Genomic DNA, 18303 nt, shown 5'->3' with positions numbered 1-18303 from the left:
TGGTTATTACATGATTCCATATGTATTATTTCAAACTTTGATGTCTTCACTATTATTCTACAATGTATAAAATAGTAAAAATAAAGAAAAACCCTGGAATGACTAGGTGTGTTCAAACTTTTGACTGGTGCTGTATGTGAGAATGATTCCCATGTTACATGTCTCAAATTTAAAATCTAAATCAGAATTAATAAAGCACACAACCACCAGGAAAAAACGAGCAAATAAAGTAGAAAATAGAAGACTTAACTGAACCTCTATCATCTCCCGAGGCTGCTTACCCAACTTTGCATATACAGTAGGCTCAACTTCCTAGATTTGCATAGGCTACACCAAAATATACAATTTGCATTTCCTCTCAAAATAATCACATGATGAGAAAAGTGAATAAACAAACAGACACTGAGACATATTGGTCGCATGTTTTATACTTTTTTTTAAAGGATTATTTAACCCTAAACATATTTGAGATTAAGAATCATTGTGAAATAAAGCAGTCTAAATGTCTTACAGGCATGTGTCAAATGTAGTTTAACCAGCTGTCCTCCTGTCAAACCACCACCATTATTCAACCATGAAATGTATTAGGAAGAGGCTTTTGCAGAATAATCTTTCATTATCAGCTGATAAATATCCCAAATTGAGGTCCACAATCGATGTAGTCTACATTGATTTACATATATTCATAGTAGGCTAGTAGTATAGTTACACTTGTAAAATGTAATGTTGTTTAATTTGTGAATCTGTTGATTTTCCTTAATATATTAGGTACAGTGTATAGAGAGAAATTGAAACGTTAGTCCTACCACTGGTGAATGTTGCAACTGTTCTGCCCAGAGACATTGTGGCTCTAAAGACACTGTCACTGGCATTGAGCCAACATGGCTTCCTTTCCGTGTAAACAACAACAGCATCAAGTAAACGGGGTTTGAGTGTAGGCCTATTACCTCGCATTTGGTCCGTCTCTTGGATTTCGCAAATAATATGCAACTAGAAATAGTTATGTAACCTACAACGATGTGCCGAAGGTGTTTCTAGTGAGTATATTGCGTTCCCCCCAATTGTAACTCGCGAATTTATATTTTTGAGGCCAACATTAGCATTAGTTAACTAGACAGCTAACGTTAGCTCGCTGGCTAGCTACCACCAATGATTTTGAAACAGCTAGCTAGCCGGCAAGTTATCTAGCGAAACATGGTGTGAGTTTTTAAACGGTTGATGCTTGCTGTGATATTTAATTGCTTACAATCATCGTATACATTTGTTTAGTTTACATACAGTAGCTACGTGCTAACTAAAGTTAGCTAACGTCTGGTCTAATTTGCCATTGCTTTCTAACGTTAGCCAGAAGTACATGTTAGCTTTTTTATCATTGCCAACGCTGGATTAAAGTGATCTCTCATTTGCCCACTTGGATGACACCAGTGTTTATAAAAATGTTTAGCTAGCTAAAGTCAACTGACCGTCTTAAATTTAACTACCTAGCGAGGCAACTCGTTAGCCAACTACCGAACATAGCTAGCTAGCTACGACATTTGTTTTATTTTAGCTAGCTAGTAACTAACGTTAGTAATGTGGAGGAAGGCCTGTCAAATCTAAGGTCAGTTGATACGATTAAGGAGTATGTATCATTATTACAGTACCGGGCATACCCCATTCCATGGTAGCTAGCAAGCTAACATGTCAGTTATTTAGGCCTTTCTAGTTTTAATTAAACAGTTTAACGTTACCTAGCTAGTTAGTAGGAACAACCTAACTAGCTAGCAGGGACAACCTAACTAGCTAGCTACCGGTAAGGAAGTTGTTAGATCAAATAATTACCAGTGAGAATACTGAATGTCTTACAATCAGCTGAATATCTTCCTACAAATGCCTACAAGTGGCATTTATGTGAATACATTTCGCTGGCCACATGATGATGTAGCTAGTCTTGAAAAATAGTTATCAATTGTGATAATTTAACCTTCAACCCCAACAGATTATTGTCCTTCAGACAACTCAACATCCTCTTCTCCGCTGGGTAGCTCAATAGCCATGTCATCGCATCAGCCCACCAGTTCAGCCTCCAACAGTCCCACCAGCACCTTTGGCTCGCCTTTCTCAGTCATCAGCCCCTCACTGGGCTCCCCTGGTGTGGCACCCTCCATGGGTTATGGGCCTATTAGCAGTAGCCAGGTGAGAAACACGCTTTCATCTTTGCATTTAAATGATCCTACTCTGTATGCGTTTATTCTCTTGCATTATTTCCAAGCTCAGACTAGTGCTGAAGTTTGTTGCTGCGCACAGAAAGGCTGACATTTAGGCTAGCCTACGTAGCCTAGATGTTTATTTTTTTTAATCAGTCATGATAACAGCATTGTTATATATATATTTTTTTTCTCCACTTTTTGTTTGTGCACAGATCAACTCTACAATGGGGATGCACTCAATCAGCAGCTCGGATGATGTCAAACCCCCGTTTGGCTTGAGGCCTATGTCTGCACACAGCCCTGGGATAATGCTCTCCCAGAAACGCATGTGTGCCATCTGTGGAGACCGCTCCTCTGGTGAGTGCTGTGCACTAAGAGCAGGGTTATTAGAGGTGAAACGTCGGGCCGGGGACTTATTTTAAATCCCTGGCAATTTCAGAGAGGATAATCCTTTTTGTCAGCTGTCTTCAGCTGTGTGTCCTGACCTTTCCCCATCAGTCTAACCAATGTTCTTTACTGGCCTGTTTGATTCTATGTCACTATATAAACAATAAAGGCACTTGATACGCTGCAGATTCATTAATTAGTGAAGCTCTGCGTAACTGCTCATTAAAAACAAAATCTGTCCTCATTCCTACATAGTGTACCACGGTAATATCACGCTACCAAAACATCATGATACTTAGAATACCGTAGTACTGTTTCATATGATACTACTGACTTTTTCAGCCCTCTAAAGAACGTGCCTGTTATTAAATGTTTATAAAGTCAGTTTTGTTTATAAATTCAGTTGAATTTGAGAAATAGTCACTAGTCTCTTGTATGCGCATGTCACGTGTGGCAGCTGTGACCTGCGCATACTGCTTCTCTTAGCTTTCCCTACCTGCCCGCCCCTCACTCACCTGCTTCTCTTAGCTTTCCCTACCTGCCCGCACCTCACTCACCTGCTTCTCTCCGTCCATTCTTAATGCGCGTCTATTCTGCCATCAAATATAATTTAGCCGTGATGGCGAGCGGGGAAGCAGACCCAGACCCTGACGAGTCTTCTGTTGTTAGATTTCTTACATTGGAGCAGCGTGCAATGTTGATGTATTGTATCATTTCATTGCCTGTTATAACCAAGAGCACAGACCAGTCTGAGTAGACTTCAAGTTCACGGTCATGCAGCCGCTGAGTGTCAGAGAGGGAAAATGGAGGACCGCTTGGCGACAGGCATCCTTGCTGCTTTACAGCAAAAAAACGTCTTGTCTCTAAAATAAGTCCCATATTACCAGAGATGCCTTTTGCGCACATTTTATATAATACAAATAAATGAATTGCGAGCCATTTTAAACTAATACCGGGTCGCTAATTATTGTTTTGATAACAAACAATGTTCAGTCATGTTACCTAGCTAGCTAACAACCTGGTACCTTGGCAGTAGGTTTAGGACAATTTTGATTGGAACAGGAAGAAAGGAAAAGGGTCTGCTACTCATGAGATGTGCTTCAAAAGGTAGGATTCATATACTGTTGGCCTGATGGATGACTAAACTATATCAACAAATCTATTTCTTTCTGGTACTCCTTAAATTCTGTTTGGTGCCGGATGTTTTTAAAAGTTGGGAGCAGTGTGTGTTTGTGGGAGACAGCAAGTGGTGTGTGTGTGTTTGTGCCTGTTAACTGAAGAGTTAGGGTTTCATGCAGTGTTTTCCTCTTACTGAGACAATGACTTGCAGATCATTATGCATGTACAGTATATCACTGGAGGTTGGTAGCACCTTATTGAGAAGGACGGGCTCATGGTAATGGCTGGAGCAGAATGGTATCTAACACATGTTTTCTATGTGTTTGATGCCATTCCATTTGCACAGTTCCAGTCATTATTATGAGCCGTCCTCCCTTCAGCAGCCTTCACTGATGTATATTCCTCCAGACAAATCACAGGTAGGCCTTTGCACAACTTAGCAAATCAGACATTCTATGCAGTATTCTATTATACAGTGATCAGTGTGACGCTACATTTAATGTGTTGTATTGAGTAGAAGTGATGGGATGGGGCGAACAGGATTCTAGGTCACTGATTGAATATCTTTTTATTTTTTTCATTTTAAATGTGTTCACTGCGGTACTGCTTTTATGAGTTTATTCATGTATGAATGTGTGTCTGTGATTTAAAAAAAAAAAAAAACTTTTTTTTTAGCTGGCCTGGTGTCGTATCGTTTTTAAAATGTTGGTGTGACAAGTCTCCCCCTTCCCGCAGGTAAGCACTATGGTGTGTACAGCTGTGAAGGTTGCAAGGGCTTCTTCAAACGCACAGTGCGCAAGGACCTGAGCTACACCTGCAGGGATAACAAAGAATGCCTGGTGGACAAGCGCCAGCGCAATCGCTGCCAGTACTGTCGCTACCAGAAGTGTCTGGCTATGGGCATGAAGAGGGAAGGTAAGGAAGGACTGAACGTCTGGCTATTATCATGAAGAGGGAAGGTAAGGAAGGACTGAACGTCTGGCTATTATCATGAAGAGGGAAGGTAGAGAAGGACTGAACGTCTGGCTATTATCATGAAGAGGGAAGGTAGAGAAGGACGTCTGGCTATAATCATGAAGAGGGAAGGTAGAGAAGGACTGAACGTCTGGCTATTATCATGAAGAGGGAAGGGAGGGACTGAACATTTGGAGCAGAGCCTAATGGTTTTGGGCCATCCATATTTTTCAACTTTGAGAGTTTGTAGGAGTGCTTTTGAAAGGGCAACATGAAAAAAATTGGAGGGAGCGATTGAGAAATGTGTTTTTTTATACCTGCAGAATCTCAAACTTGACTACATTTTCTTTAATGAATTACATTTTAAATTGATTTGTGACGTAGGCCGTTGTAAAATGGTCTAGTTCAAAGGCCTGAATCATTTGATGAAATTATTGAATTATGTTGAATGTAGACCTAGCCCAGTAAAACCTTTGACGATAACTTCTATTTGATCATATTGTGTGGGGGGATGGTACGTTGTTTTCAAAGTCATTAACAAAACAGGGGGAGAGCGTAGGTTCATATAACTAACCCCTCTCTTCCTTTTCTTTCCCCCTATTCTTTCTCTCCCTCTTTCTATAGTGGTCCAAGATGAACGTCAGAAATGTAAGGATAAAGACATTGGGAGAATGGAGAGATGATAAATTATATGATTGGATGTGGTATTGAGAGAGTGCAATTAAATAACAAATGCTTGGCACACACTGGTAGGCTAATTCTCACAACACATTGGCTAAGAAATGAATGCATTGTTATATGAAAGTATACCAATTTGACCTTTCACCCTGTTTGGATGAAGCCTAACAGGAGTTAAGATGGGCACAACTTCCTCCTTTCCTTTCTTCTGTCACTTTGTCTTTTCTAACCTTGTGACTCCCTCCCGCCCCTCTCTCTTATTAACCCACGCCCCTCTTCCTGTCTCCCGTCTCTCCCTCTCCCCTCCTGGCTCTGTGGTGTGGTTGGATGCATGGCGGGGTGCAGCAGTCCAGGAGGAGCGTCAGAGGATCAGGGAGCGAGAGGAGGGACTGGAGTGCAGCAGTGCTGTGAACGAGGAGATGCCCGTGGAGAAGATCTTGGAGGCAGAGACGTCCGTGGAGCAGAGGGCGGAGCTCCACTCTGATACAGGCTCCGCTGGTAGCTCTGTGAGTATACAGGGCTATACTGTTGACTGGATCAGTAATAGGGTTGCAAAATTCCCATATTTTCCAGAAATCCCTGTTGGAGGAGTTCTTCTGTGTTTATTCCTAAAAGGAGTTATCTGCCTCTGATTCATAGCCTACTACTCAGCTCTTGGGATGAATATTATTTAAAAACGTTAGATAAACTGCTGTCTCTTTAGCATGGCGTTTTAAAGTGTTTTCTTTCCTACTAGTGATTATTGCATTATTTCTAGCTTCAGCATTGGCTTTTAGGGTCTGTTATTGCATTTTATGGGATTTTTGTATCTTTTTTTGTGTTTTAGCCCCATGATGCGGTGACAAACATCTGCCAGACTGCAGACAAGCAGCTGTTTGCGTTGGTGGAGTGGGCCAAGAGGATCCCCCACTTCTCCGAGCTGCCCCTGGACGACCAGGTCATCCTCCTGCGTGCAGGTACCATTGTCTGGAGGGAGGGAGACAACAGGAGGCTGGATGTGATATGCACTGTCTCAAAGAATAGAGTTTACAAGTGATTTTCTGTTCCTGTATTCATTCAAGAGGCAACCAGAGTAGTGCATATGATAGTGTACATTTATCTACCAGTGAGGAGCCCAAAACGACTGATCATAGAGAAGGAGCTGCCCCTATTGTGAGATTATTCCTAACCGCTATCAATTGTATTACATGCACATATATCCTGCTATTATAAAACAAGACCATATATCCTGCTATTATAATACAAGACAAGTACATTAGAGTGTCTAGTTTGTGAAACAGACGCCTCAATCCTCAACTAGCAGCTTCATTAAATAATACCTGCAAAACACCAGTCTCTACGTCAACAGTGAAGAGGCGAAAAGAGATGGCTCCTTAATTAATTTTTTGAATATTTAAAATAATAAGTAACATAAAAAAAAATGGTTTAGTACCCAACTCTGTGGGGGGGTGTGTTTTAATATATACTGTACCAGTCAAAGGTTTTCAGACACCTACTCCTTCAAGGGCTTTTCTTTATTTTGACTATTTTTCTACATTGTAGAATAACAGTGAAGACACAACTACGAAATAACACATGGAATCGTGTAGTAACCCAAAAAGTGTTAAACAAATCAAAATGTTTTATATTTTAGATTCTTCAAAGTAGCCACCCTTGGCCTTGATGAAAGCTTTGCACACTCATGGCATTCTCTCAACCAGCTTCACCTGAAATGCTTTTCCAACAGTCTTGAAGGAGTTCCCACATATGCTGAGCATTTGTTGGCTGCTTTTCCTCTGCGGTCCAACTTATTCCAAACCATCTCAATTGAGTTGAGGTCAGGTGATTGTGGAGGCCAGGTCATCTGATGCAGCACTCAATCACTCTCCTTCTTGGTCAAATAGCCTTTACACAGCCTGGAGGTGTGTTCAAATCAAAGTTTATTTGTCATGTGCGCTGAATACAACAGGTGTAGGTAGACCTTACAGTGAAATGCTTACTTACAGGCTCTAACCAATAGTGCAAAAAATGTGTTAGGTGAACAATGGGTAGGTAAAGAAATAAAACAACAGTGAAAAGACAGGCTATATACAGTAGCGAGGCTATAAAAGTAGCGAGGCTACATACAGACACCGGTTAGTCGGGCTGATTGAGGTAGTATGTACATGTAGATATGGTTAAAGTGACTGCATATATGATGAACAGAGAGTAGCAGTAGCGTAAAAGAGGGGTTGGCGGGTGGGACACAATGCAGATAGCCCGGTTAGCCAATGTACGGGAGCACTGGTTGGTTAGCCCAAATTAGGTAGTATGTACATTAATGTATATAGTTAAAGTGACTATGCATATATGATAAACAGAGAGTAGCAGCAGGGGGTTATGGGGGGCACACAATGCAAAGAGGGGTTGTGGGGTGCACACAATACAAATAGTCCCGGGTAGCCATTTGATTACCTGTTCAGGACTCTTATGGCTTGGGGGTAAAAATAGTTGAGAAGCCTTTTTGTCCTAGACTTGGCACTCCGGTACCGCTTGCCATGCGGTAGTAGAGAGAACAGTCTATGACTGGGGTGGCTGGGGTCTTTGACAAATTTTAGGGCCTTCCTCTGACACCGCCTGGTGTAGAGGTCCTCGATGGCACGCAGCTTAGCGCCAGTGATGTACTGGGCAGTACCCACTACCCTCCGTAGTGCCTTGCGGTCAGAGGCCAAGCAATTGCCGTACCAGGCAGTGATGCAACCAGCTCTCGATGTTGCAGCTGTAGAACCTTTTGAGGATCTCAGGACCCATGCCAAATGTTTTTCGTTTCCTGAGGGGGGAATAGGCTTTGTCGTGTCCTCTTCACGACTGTCTTGGTGTGTTTGGACCATTCTAGTTTGTTGTTGATGTGGACACCAAGGAACTTGAAGCTCTCAACCTGCTCCACTACAGCCCCGTCGATGAGAATGGAGGCGTGCTCGGTCCTCCTTTTCCTGTAGTCCACAATAACCTCCTTAGTCTTGGTTATGTTGAGGGATAGGTTGTTATTCTGGCACCACCCGGCCAGGTCTCTGACTTCCTCCCTATAGGCTGTCTTGTCGGTGATCAGGCCTACCACTGTTGTGTTGTCTGCAAACTTTATGATGGTGTTGGAGTCATGCAGTCGTGGGTGAACAGGGAGTACAGGAGGGGACTGCGCACGCACCTCTGGGGAGCTCCAGTGTTGAGGATCAGCGTGGCAGATGTGTTGCTACCTACCCTCACCACCTGGGGGCGGCCCGTCAGGAAGTCCAGGATCCAGTTGCAGAGGGAGGTGTTTAGTCCCAGGATCCTTAGCTTAGTGATGAGCTTTGAGAGTACTATGGTGTTGAACGCTGAACTGTAGTCAATGAATAGCATTCTCACATAAGTGTTCCTTTTGTCCAGGTGGGAAAGGGCAGTGTGGAGTGCAATAGAGATTGCATAATCTGTGGATCTGTTTGGGCAGTATGCAAATTGGAGTGGGTCTAGGCTTTCTGGGATAATGGTGTTGACGTGAGCCATTACCAACCTTTCAAAGCACTTCATGGCTACGGACGTGAGTGGTACGGGTCTGTAGTCATTTAGACAGGTTGCTTTTGTGTTTTTGGGCTCAGGGACTATGGTGGTCTGCTTGAAACATGTTGGTATTACAGACTTAATCAGGGACATGTTGAAAATGTCAGTGAAGACACCTGCCAGTTGGTCAACACATGCCCGTAGCACACGTCCTGGTAATCCGTCTGGCTCCGCAGCCTTGTGTATGTTGACCTTGCCCTCCATTTGGTAAATCCGACCACAACTCTATCTTCCTGATTCCTGCTTAAAAAGCAAAAATTAAAGCAGGAAGCACCAAATTTGGTATAACTGATATGTTTCCCTGCATTAAAGTCTCCGGCCACTAGGAGCGCCGCCTCTGGGTGAGTGGTTTCCTGTTTGCTTATTTCCTTATACAGCTGACTGAGTGCGGTCTTAGTGCCTGCATCTGTTTGTGGTGGTAAATAAACAGCCACGAAAAGTATAGCTGAAAACTCTCTAGGCAAGTAGTGTGGCCTGCAATTTATCATAATATGCTCTACTTCGGGCGAGCAAAATCTAGAGACTTTCTTAGATTTCGTGCACCAGCTGTTGTTTACAAATATGCACAGACCCCCCCTCGTCTTACCGGAGTGTGCTGTTCTATCTTAGCGGAGTGTGCTGTTCTATCTTGCTGGAGTGTGCTGTTCTATCTTGCTGGTGCAGCGGGTATCCCTTTCCTGAATATCCATGTCGTCATTCAGCCACGATTCCGTGAAACATAGGATATTACAGTTTTTGATGTCCCGTTGGTAGGATATTCGTGATTGTACCTCTTCTAGTTTATTGTCCAATGATTGTACCTCTTCTAGTTTATTGTCCAATGATTGCACATTGGCGAGTAGTATTGACGGTAACGGCAGCTTTCCCAGTCGCCTTCTCCGGGTCCTGGCCAGGCATCCGGATCTTTGACCTCTGTACCTTTGTCGCTTCCTCTTGCAAATAACGGAGATGTTGGCCCTGTCGGGTGTTTGAAGAATGTCCTGTGCATCTTGCTTGTTGAAGAAAAATCTGTGTCTAATCCGAGGTGAGTGATCGCTGTCCTGATATCCAGAGGCTCTTTTTTGCCGTAAGATACACAGCCTGGAGGTGTTGGGTCAATGTCCTGTTGAATAACAAATGATAGTCCAACTAAGCACAAACCAAATGGGATGGAGTATCCCTGCAGAATGCTGTGGTAGCCATGCTGGTTAAGAGTGCCTTGAATTCTAAATAAATCAGACGGTGTCACCAGCAAAGCACCATCACACCACCTCCTCTATGCTTCACACATGCAGAGATCATACGTTCACTTACCCAGCATTTCACAGACACGGCGGTTGGAATCAAAAATGTGTACTCCTCAGACCAAAGGACATTTCCACCAGTCTAATATCCATTTCTCGTGTTTATTGGCCCAAGTAAGACTCTTCTTCTTGTTGGTGTACTTTAGTAATGGTTTCTTTGCAGCAATTTGACCATGTTGAGATGTCTGTTACTTGAACTCTGTGAAGCATTTATTTGGGCTGCCATCTGAGGCGCAGTTACCTCGGCTGCAGAAGATAAGTTCATTAGAGTTAACTCGGGGTCTTCCTTTCCTGCGGTGGTGAGCCAGTTTCATCAAAGTGCTTGGTTTTTGTGACTGCACTTTAAAAGTTCTTGAAATTGTCAGGATTGACTGACCTGCATTTCTTAAAGTAATTATAGACTGTCGTTTCTCTTTGCTTATTTGAGCTGTTCTTGCCTTCTTGTCTTTTAGCCCTATTTGGTATCTTCTGTATACCACCCATACCTTGTCACAACACAACTGATTGGCTCAAACGCATTAAGAAGGAAAGAAATTCCACAAATGTACGTTTAACAAGGCACAGCTGTGAAATACATTCCAGGTGACTACCTCATGAAGCTGGTTGAGAGAATGTCAAGCGTGTGCAAAGCGATCATCAATGGAAATTGTAGCTACTTTGAAGATCTCAAATATAAAATATATTTTGATTTAACACTTTTTGTGTTACTACATGATTCCATATGTTATTTAATAGTTTTGATGTCTTCACTCTTATTCTACAATGTAGAAAATAGTCAAACTAAAGAAAATCCCTTAAATGAGTCGGTGTGTCCAAACTTTTGACTGGTACTGTATATATATTTTTTAAATAACAAAATAAAATAAAGAGCAGCCTGCAGCCGCTAATTGTCTGCTTTATTCTTGTGCTTTATCCATCCTTCGTCGGGGTGCTATTGAAGCAGAAATGTCTTTACTGTCAGAGGGCTATTGTAGCAGAAATGTCTTTACTGTCAGGGGGCTATTGTAGCAGAAATGTCTTTACCAGGGATTCGTCAGGGGGCTATAGTAGCAGAAATGTCTTTACCAGGGATTCGTCAGGGGGCTATTGTAGCAGAAATGTCTTTACCAGGGATTCGTCAGGGGGCTATTGTAGCAGAAATGTCTTTACCAGGGATTCGTCAGCGGGCTATTGTAGCAGAAATGTCTTTACCAGGGATTCGTCAGGGGGCTATTGTAGCAGAAATGTCTTTACCAGGGATTCATCAGGGGCTATTGTAGCAGAAATGTCTTTACTGTCCTTCGTCAGAGGGCTATTGTAGCAGAAATGTCTTTACTGTCAGGGGGCTATTGTAGCAGAAATGTCTTTACTGTCAGGGGGCTATTGTAGCAGAAATGTCTTTACCAGGGATTCGTCAGGGGGCTATTGTAGCAGAAATGTCTTTACTGTCCTTCGTCAGGGGGCTATTGTAGCAGAAATGTCTTTACTGTCCTTCGTCAGGGGGCTATTGTAGCAGAAATGTCTTTACTCTCAGGGGGCTATTGTAGCAGAAATGTCTTTACTGTCCTTCGTCAGGGGGCTATTGTAGCAGAAATGTCTTTGCAGTCTTTCGTCAAGGGGCTATTGTAGCAGAAATGTCTTTACTGTCCTTCGTCAGGGGGCTATTGTAGCAGAAATGTCTTTACTGTCCTTCGTCAGGGGGCTATTGTAGCAGAAATGTCTTTACTGTCTTTCGTCAGGGGGCTATTGTAGCAGAAATGTCTTTACTGTCCTTCGTCAGGGGGCTATTGTAGCAGAAATGTCTTACTGTCCTTCGTCAGAGGGCTATTGTAGCAGAAATGTCTTTACTGTCAGAGGGCTATTGTAGTATAAATGTCTTTACTGTCCTTCGTCAGGGGGCTATTGTAGCAGAAATGTCTTACTGTCCTTCGTCAGAGGGCTATTATAGCAGAAATGTCTTTACTGTCAGAGGGCTATTGTAGTATAAATGTCTTTACTGTCCTTCGTCAGGGGGCTATTGTAGCAGAAATGTCTTTACTGTCCTTCGTCAGGGGGCTATTGTAGCAGAAATGTCTTTACTGTCAGGGGGCTATTGTAGCAGAAATGTCTTTACTGTCCTTCGTCAGGGGGCTAATGTAGCAGAAATGTCTTTGCTGTCAGGGGGCTATTGTAGCAGAAATGTCTACTGTCCTTCGTCAGGGGGCTATTGTAGCAGAAATGTCTTTACCAGGGATTCGTCAGGGGGCTATTGTAGCAGAAATGTCTTTACTGTCCTTCGTCAGAGGGCTATTGTAGCAGAAATGTCTTTACTGTCAGGGGGCTATTGTAGCAGAAATGTCTTTACTGTCAGGGGGCTATTGTAGCAGAAATGTCTTTACTGTCAGGGGGCTATTGTAGCAGAAATGTCTTTACCAGGGATTCGTCAGGGGGCTATTGTAGCAGAAATGTCTTTACTAGGGATTCGTCAGGGGGCTATTGTAGCAGAAATGTCTTTACTGTCCTTCGTCAGGGGGCTATTGTAGCAGAAATGTCTTTACTGTCCTTCGTCAGGGGGCTATTGTAGCAGAAATGTCTTTACTCTCAGGGGGCTATTGTAGCAGAAATGTCTTTACTGTCCTTCGTCAGGGGGCTATTGTAGCAGAAATGTCTTTGCAGTCTTTCGTCAAGGGGCTATTGTAGCAGAAATGTCTTTACTGTCCTTCGTCAGGGGGCTATTGTAGCAGAAATGTCTTTACTGTCCTTCGTCAGGGGGCTATTGTAGCAGAAATGTCTTTACTGTCCTTCGTCAGGGGGCTATTGTAGCAGAAATGTCTTTACTGTCCTTCGTCAGGGGGCTATTGTAGCAGAAATGTCTTACTGTCCTTCGTCAGAGGGCTATTGTAGCAGAAATGTCTTTACTGTCAGAGGGCTATTGTAGTATAAATGTCTTTACTGTCCTTCGTCAGGGGGCTATTGTAGCAGAAATGTCTTACTGTCCTTCGTCAGAGGGCTATTATAGCAGAAATGTCTTTACTGTCAGAGGGCTATTGTAGTATAAATGTCTTTACTGTCCTTCGTCAGGGGGCTATTGTAGCAGAAATGTCTTTACTGTCCTTCGTCAGGGGGCTATTGTAGCAGAAATGTCTTTACTGTCAGGGGGCTATTGTAGCAGAAATGTCTTTACTGTCCTTCGTCAGGGGGCTAATGTAGCAGAAATGTCTTTGCTGTCAGGGGGCTATTGTAGCAGAAATGTCTTTACTGTCCTTCGTCAGGGGGCTATTGTAGCAGAAATGTCTTTACTGTCAGGGGGCTATTGTAGCAGAAATGTCTTTACTGTCAGGGGGCTATTGTAGCAGAAATGTCTTTACTGTCAGGGGGCTATTGTAGCAGAAATGTCTACTGTCCTTCGTCAGGGGGCTATTGTAGCAGAAATGTCTTTACCAGGGATTCGTCAGGGGGCTATTGTAGCAGAAATGTCTTTACTGTCCTTCGTCAGAGGGCTATTGTAGCAGAAATGTCTTTACTGTCAGGGGGCTATTGTAGCAGAAATGTCTTTACTGTCAGGGGGCTATTGTAGCAGAAATGTCTTTACCAGGGATTCGTCAGGGGGCTATTGTAGCAGAAATGTCTTTACTGTCCTTCGTCAGGGGGCTATTGTAGCAGAAATGTCTTTACTGTCCTTCGTCAGGGGGCTATTGTAGCAGAAATGTCTTTACTCTCAGGGGGCTATTGTAGCAGAAATGTCTTTACTGTCCTTCGTCAGGGGGCTATTGTAGCAGAAATGTCTTTGCAGTCTTTCGTCAAGGGGCTATTGTAGCAGAAATGTCTTTACTGTCCTTCGTCAGGGGGCTATTGTAGCAGAAATGTCTTTACTGTCCTTCGTCAGGGGGCTATTGTAGCAGAAATGTCTTTACTGTCCTTCGTCAGGGGGCTATTGTAGCAGAAATGTCTTTACTGTCCTTCGTCAGGGGGCTATTGTAGCAGAAATGTCTTTACTGTCAGGGGGCTATTGTAGCAGAAATGTCTTTACTGTCAGGGGGCTATTGTAGCAGAAATGTCTTTACTGTCAGGGGGCTATTGTAGCAGAAATGTCTACTGTCCTTCGTCAGGGGGCTATTGTAGCAGAAATGTCTTTACTGTCCTTCGTCAGAGGGCTATTGTAGCAGAAATGTCTTTACTGTCAGGGGGCTATTGTAGCAGAAATGTCTTTACTGTCAGGGGGCTATTGTAGCAGAAATGTCTTTACTGTCAGGGGGCTATTGTAGCAGAAATGTCTTTACCAGGGATTCGTCAGGGGGCTATTGTAGCAGAAATGTCTTTACTGTCCTTCGTCAGGGGGCTATTGTAGCAGAAATGTCTTTACTGTCCTTCGTCAGGGGGCTATTGTAGCAGAAATGTCTTTACTCTCAGGGGGCTATTGTAGCAGAAATGTCTTTACTGTCCTTCGTCAGGGGGCTATTGTAGCAGAAATGTCTTTGCAGTCTTTCGTCAAGGGGCTATTGTAGCAGAAATGTCTTTACTGTCAGGGGGCTATTGTAGCAGAAATGTCTTTACTGTCAGGGGGCTATTGTAGCAGAAATGTCTTTACTGTCAGGGGGCTATTGTAGCAGAAATGTCTACTGTCCTTCGTCAGGGGGCTATTGTAGCATAAATATATTTACCAGGGATTCATCAGGGGGCTATTGTAGCAGAAATGTCTTTACCAGGGATTCATCAGGGGGCTATTGTAGCAGAAATGTCTTTACTGTCCTTCGTCAGGGGGCTATTGTAGCAGAAATGTCTTTACTGTCAGGGGGCTATTGTAGCAGAAATGTCTTTACTGTCAGGGGGCTATTGTAGCAGAAATGTCTTTACTGTCAGGGGGCTATTGTAGCAGAAATGTCTTTACTGTCCTTCATCAGGGGGCTATTGTAGCAGAAATGTCTTTACCAGGGATTCATCAGAGGGCTATTGTAGCAGAAATGTCTTTACCAGGGATTCATCAGGGGGCTATTGTAGCAGAACTGTTGAAATAGCCGAATCCACTAATTTGAAGCTCCACTAATGTAGAGTAAGTGAACAACAAGCAATCCATGGTCTATCATTTGATACATGATAGACTCTGCTGGACACAGTAGCAAATGCCCCAGAGGTTGTTGATGAGGTCTCTCCTCCTCCCTTCTCTGATCCTCTCTGCTCTTCCGTCCTGTGTATCTGTCCCGTCCCTTCGGTCTCTTCTCCCTCCTCTGCTCCTCTCCGTCTTCTCCCCTCTTTTTCTCCTGTGTGTGTCAGGGTGGAATGAACTTCTGATCGCCTCCTTCTCACACCGCTCCATCGCTGTGAAGGACGGGGTCCTGCTGGCCAATGAGCTACACCGGGACAACGCACACAGTGCAGGGGTGGCGGCCATCTTTGACAGGTAGGCACCCAGTGCAGGGGTGGCGGCCATCTTTGACAGGTAGGCACCCAGTGCAGGGGTGGCGGCCATCTTTGACAGGTAGGCACACAGTGCAGGGGTGGCGGCCATCTTTGACAGGTAGGCACACAGTCCAGAGGTGGCAGCCATCTTTGACAGCTGGGCACACAGGATGCGGCTAAGTTACCCCTAGGTACAGACCTAGGATCAGCTTCCCATAACATTAACCACTAATAGGGAAAACGTACAATATAATAATAGCATAATTACCACATATATATAATAACAGTGTTGTATTCAATTCTGTGATCATCATCATGTAATAACACGCTGTAATTGACCCCCACAGGGAGAGTGTGCAGAGTGCTGAGGTGGGAGCCATATTTGACCGGTAATAACCTACACCCACACACACACACACACACACCAAGTGTACATCTATGTAGACAACTCTCTCCACCTCTCTTTCCGGCCTCCTGTAGGGTTCTCACTGAGCTGGTCAGTAAGATGAGAGACATGCAGATGGACAAGACAGAGCTGGGCTGCCTCCGAGCCATCGTCCTCTTCAACCCAGGTGCTCTATTGTTCCCATTAGTCCGTCATACACAATGTTACCTCTGCACCTTTACTGTCATGGTTAATAACTGTTAATAACTGTTGTATCCCTCCCTCAGACGCTAAAGGTCTGTCCAACACCGGAGAGGTGGAGCTCCTGAGAGAGAAGGTCTATGCGTCACTGGAAGCCTACTGCAAGCAGAAATACCCCGAGCAGCAGGGAAGGTAGGCATTCATGTGCTACATGAATTAGTACTAGTATCTCATACACTAAAAGGTGTGTACATCCTGGATAAATACATTTGTATTGTGTGTAAAACAATACATACTAATCTGCTCTCCTGTGGTTGTGCTGCTAACTGACCCTGTAAGAGCTAGGAGTGTTGCTGTTGCATTCATGTAGCTTATTAATGTCCCGTTATTTCATTCCCTCACTCTTCACCCCTCCCACTCAGGTTTGCTAAGCTCCTCCTCAGGCTGCCAGCACTGCGTTCTATTGGCTTGAAGTGTTTGGAGCACCTGTTCTTCTTCAAGCTGATTGGTGACACCCCTATCGACACGTTCCTCATGGAAATGCTTGAAGCACCTCATCAGTTGGCATAGAGGTGGTAGGAGAGGAGAGGTGTTCTGTGGCCGGGGTTAGATAGCTTGGGTCTGGGAATTTGCTGGAGTGGGACTGCACTTTTAGTTCTTTGGGGAATTCAGCATTTTGTCTCACTGCTGTCTGGGTTATGCTATTTAGTTCACCACCACATTGTCTCTTTCAGAACATACATCCCCAAGATGGCTGGTGCTATATATTAATATAACTTCTTGAATAACTGAGATTAAAAAATAAAAAGTAAAGTATTTTGTAAGAATGGGAACCTTTAGTTCCCGTACTCTGGCTTATCGAAGCTACAATCTGGGTTTCTGTTTTTCTATAACTATGTTAATGCTTTTTAGACAAACCCCAAATGATCAAGTTCAATTCTGGTAAGTGATCTCCCCCCGTAACCTGTTTTTAAATGAAGGTAACCTGGATGCAACCAGACTGTCATTCTACCTTTTTATTTTATTTGTAATTGGAACAAAATCTTTTTGAAAAAACTTGAAAAACATGTTTTATTGTCAAATCTTGGGCAAGTACATTACTGTACCAAGCGAGCGCTCACTGCGTAACATGTCTGACTTTCAGCTCCTAGTGGTTTTGTATCCCTCTCAGATGACCAGAAAGCAACACGTAAAACCTGGGATACAGAAGGAGTAGTTGAATCACAATGGAACACGGAGCAGACTTGTACTGACTGTGTTGACCAGCTTTATTTGTCTAGTAATATGCTGTTAGCATTGTTTCTCTTTGCTGTTTTGTAAAATGTAATCACCTTGCAGGCAAAAAGATTGAGCTGCATTGCACATTTTTGCTATGTACTATTTCTACACCATACAATACAAGTCATCAAATGTCTGGCCAGCAAACAGTCTTTTGGTGCTATACGACAGACATTTGCCATACTTCATTGCAGCCATACACCAAACTGCAAACAGGAAGAATTATGCAAAAAAAAAAAAAAAAAAACTAACTGAAATGTTGTAAATGTAGCAATACAAAAATGAATACATATGTTTTCTTTCTGCTTGACAGCTTGTCCGTTCTGGGGGTTTTACAAAGTCAATCATTGTCTGTTAGAAAGGGAATACTCCAATATGTCATTTATCTAAACAATTGTAAGGTACTGTGCAAAATTTGTTCAGGGAAAATACTATATATTGATAGGTTTGAATAATGAGATCAGGAGACAGACAAATGATGTAATAATTGATATGTGCCCTTGCTATTAGTTCACCAATTGTATAGAGCAGATCATGTCTTAGGTTGTACTGGATTCCCTAAAGCACTGTTTCTACCTGGTTATAACATGTATCCTTTGTCTTGATCATGTCCACATTCTGATTGTGCCCACCTTTTCAGACCGGTGTAGATGATTTAAAAAAGGCATTGTGATCAGATCATCCTGACCACCCCCGAAGGTAGTCAGGCACACATTGTGTCTGGATATCTTACAAGTGTAGACATATGGACAGTGAATCCATTTAAATCACAATTATAACACCTTCTAAAATATTGACATTTAGCACCTTTGTCTTATGGCATCAATATGTGTCTTAAAATAAATATGTATTATTTTGAAAGAATAGCTCTCAAATCATTTGCATATAGGGAGGGACCAGGAAGTCTGGTCACAATGCA

At 43.2% G+C, this 18303-nt stretch overlaps 1 protein-coding gene across 2 annotated transcripts; it reads left to right on the top strand.

Moving 5' to 3' along the window:
• The first annotated feature begins 615 nt into the window (after positions 1-615).
• On the top strand, positions 616-17483 carry LOC139419622 (retinoic acid receptor RXR-beta-A-like). 2 transcript variants are annotated; one of them, XM_071169605.1, is made up of 12 exons: positions 616-1037; positions 1979-2175; positions 2402-2546; positions 4431-4610; positions 5274-5297; positions 5673-5833; positions 6154-6283; positions 15395-15521; positions 15868-15909; positions 16001-16092; positions 16193-16298; positions 16529-17483. In XM_071169605.1, exons 2-12 carry the CDS (start codon positions 2035-2037, stop codon positions 16674-16676), a joined length of 1296 nt encoding a protein of 431 aa, XP_071025706.1. In that variant the 5' UTR covers positions 616-1037; positions 1979-2034; the 3' UTR covers positions 16677-17483. The 2 variants fall into 2 exon arrangements, with proteins under 2 accessions (XP_071025706.1, XP_071025714.1); XM_071169613.1 differs by having other exon boundaries at positions 857-1037; positions 5676-5833.
• The last annotated feature ends 820 nt before the right edge of the window (positions 17484-18303 follow it).

This window comes from Oncorhynchus clarkii, chromosome 2 (assembly GCF_045791955.1).
Source record: "Oncorhynchus clarkii lewisi isolate Uvic-CL-2024 chromosome 2, UVic_Ocla_1.0, whole genome shotgun sequence".
NCBI lineage: Eukaryota > Metazoa > Chordata > Actinopteri > Salmoniformes > Salmonidae > Oncorhynchus > Oncorhynchus clarkii.
This window is presented reverse-complemented; position numbering and strand designations above follow the sequence as displayed.

Excerpts from the sequence above, each read along its gene's own strand:
- LOC139419622 (XM_071169605.1), top strand. The coding sequence starts at position 2,035 with ATGTCATCGCATCAGCCCACCAGTTCAGCCTCCAACAGTCCCACCAGC. Across the intron at positions 5,298-5,672 it reads CCAAGATGAACGTCAGAAAT|CAGTCCAGGAGGAGCGTCAG; the intron begins GTAAGGATAAAG and ends GGCGGGGTGCAG. Across the intron at positions 16,093-16,192 it reads CATCGTCCTCTTCAACCCAG|ACGCTAAAGGTCTGTCCAAC; the intron begins GTGCTCTATTGT and ends TCCCTCCCTCAG.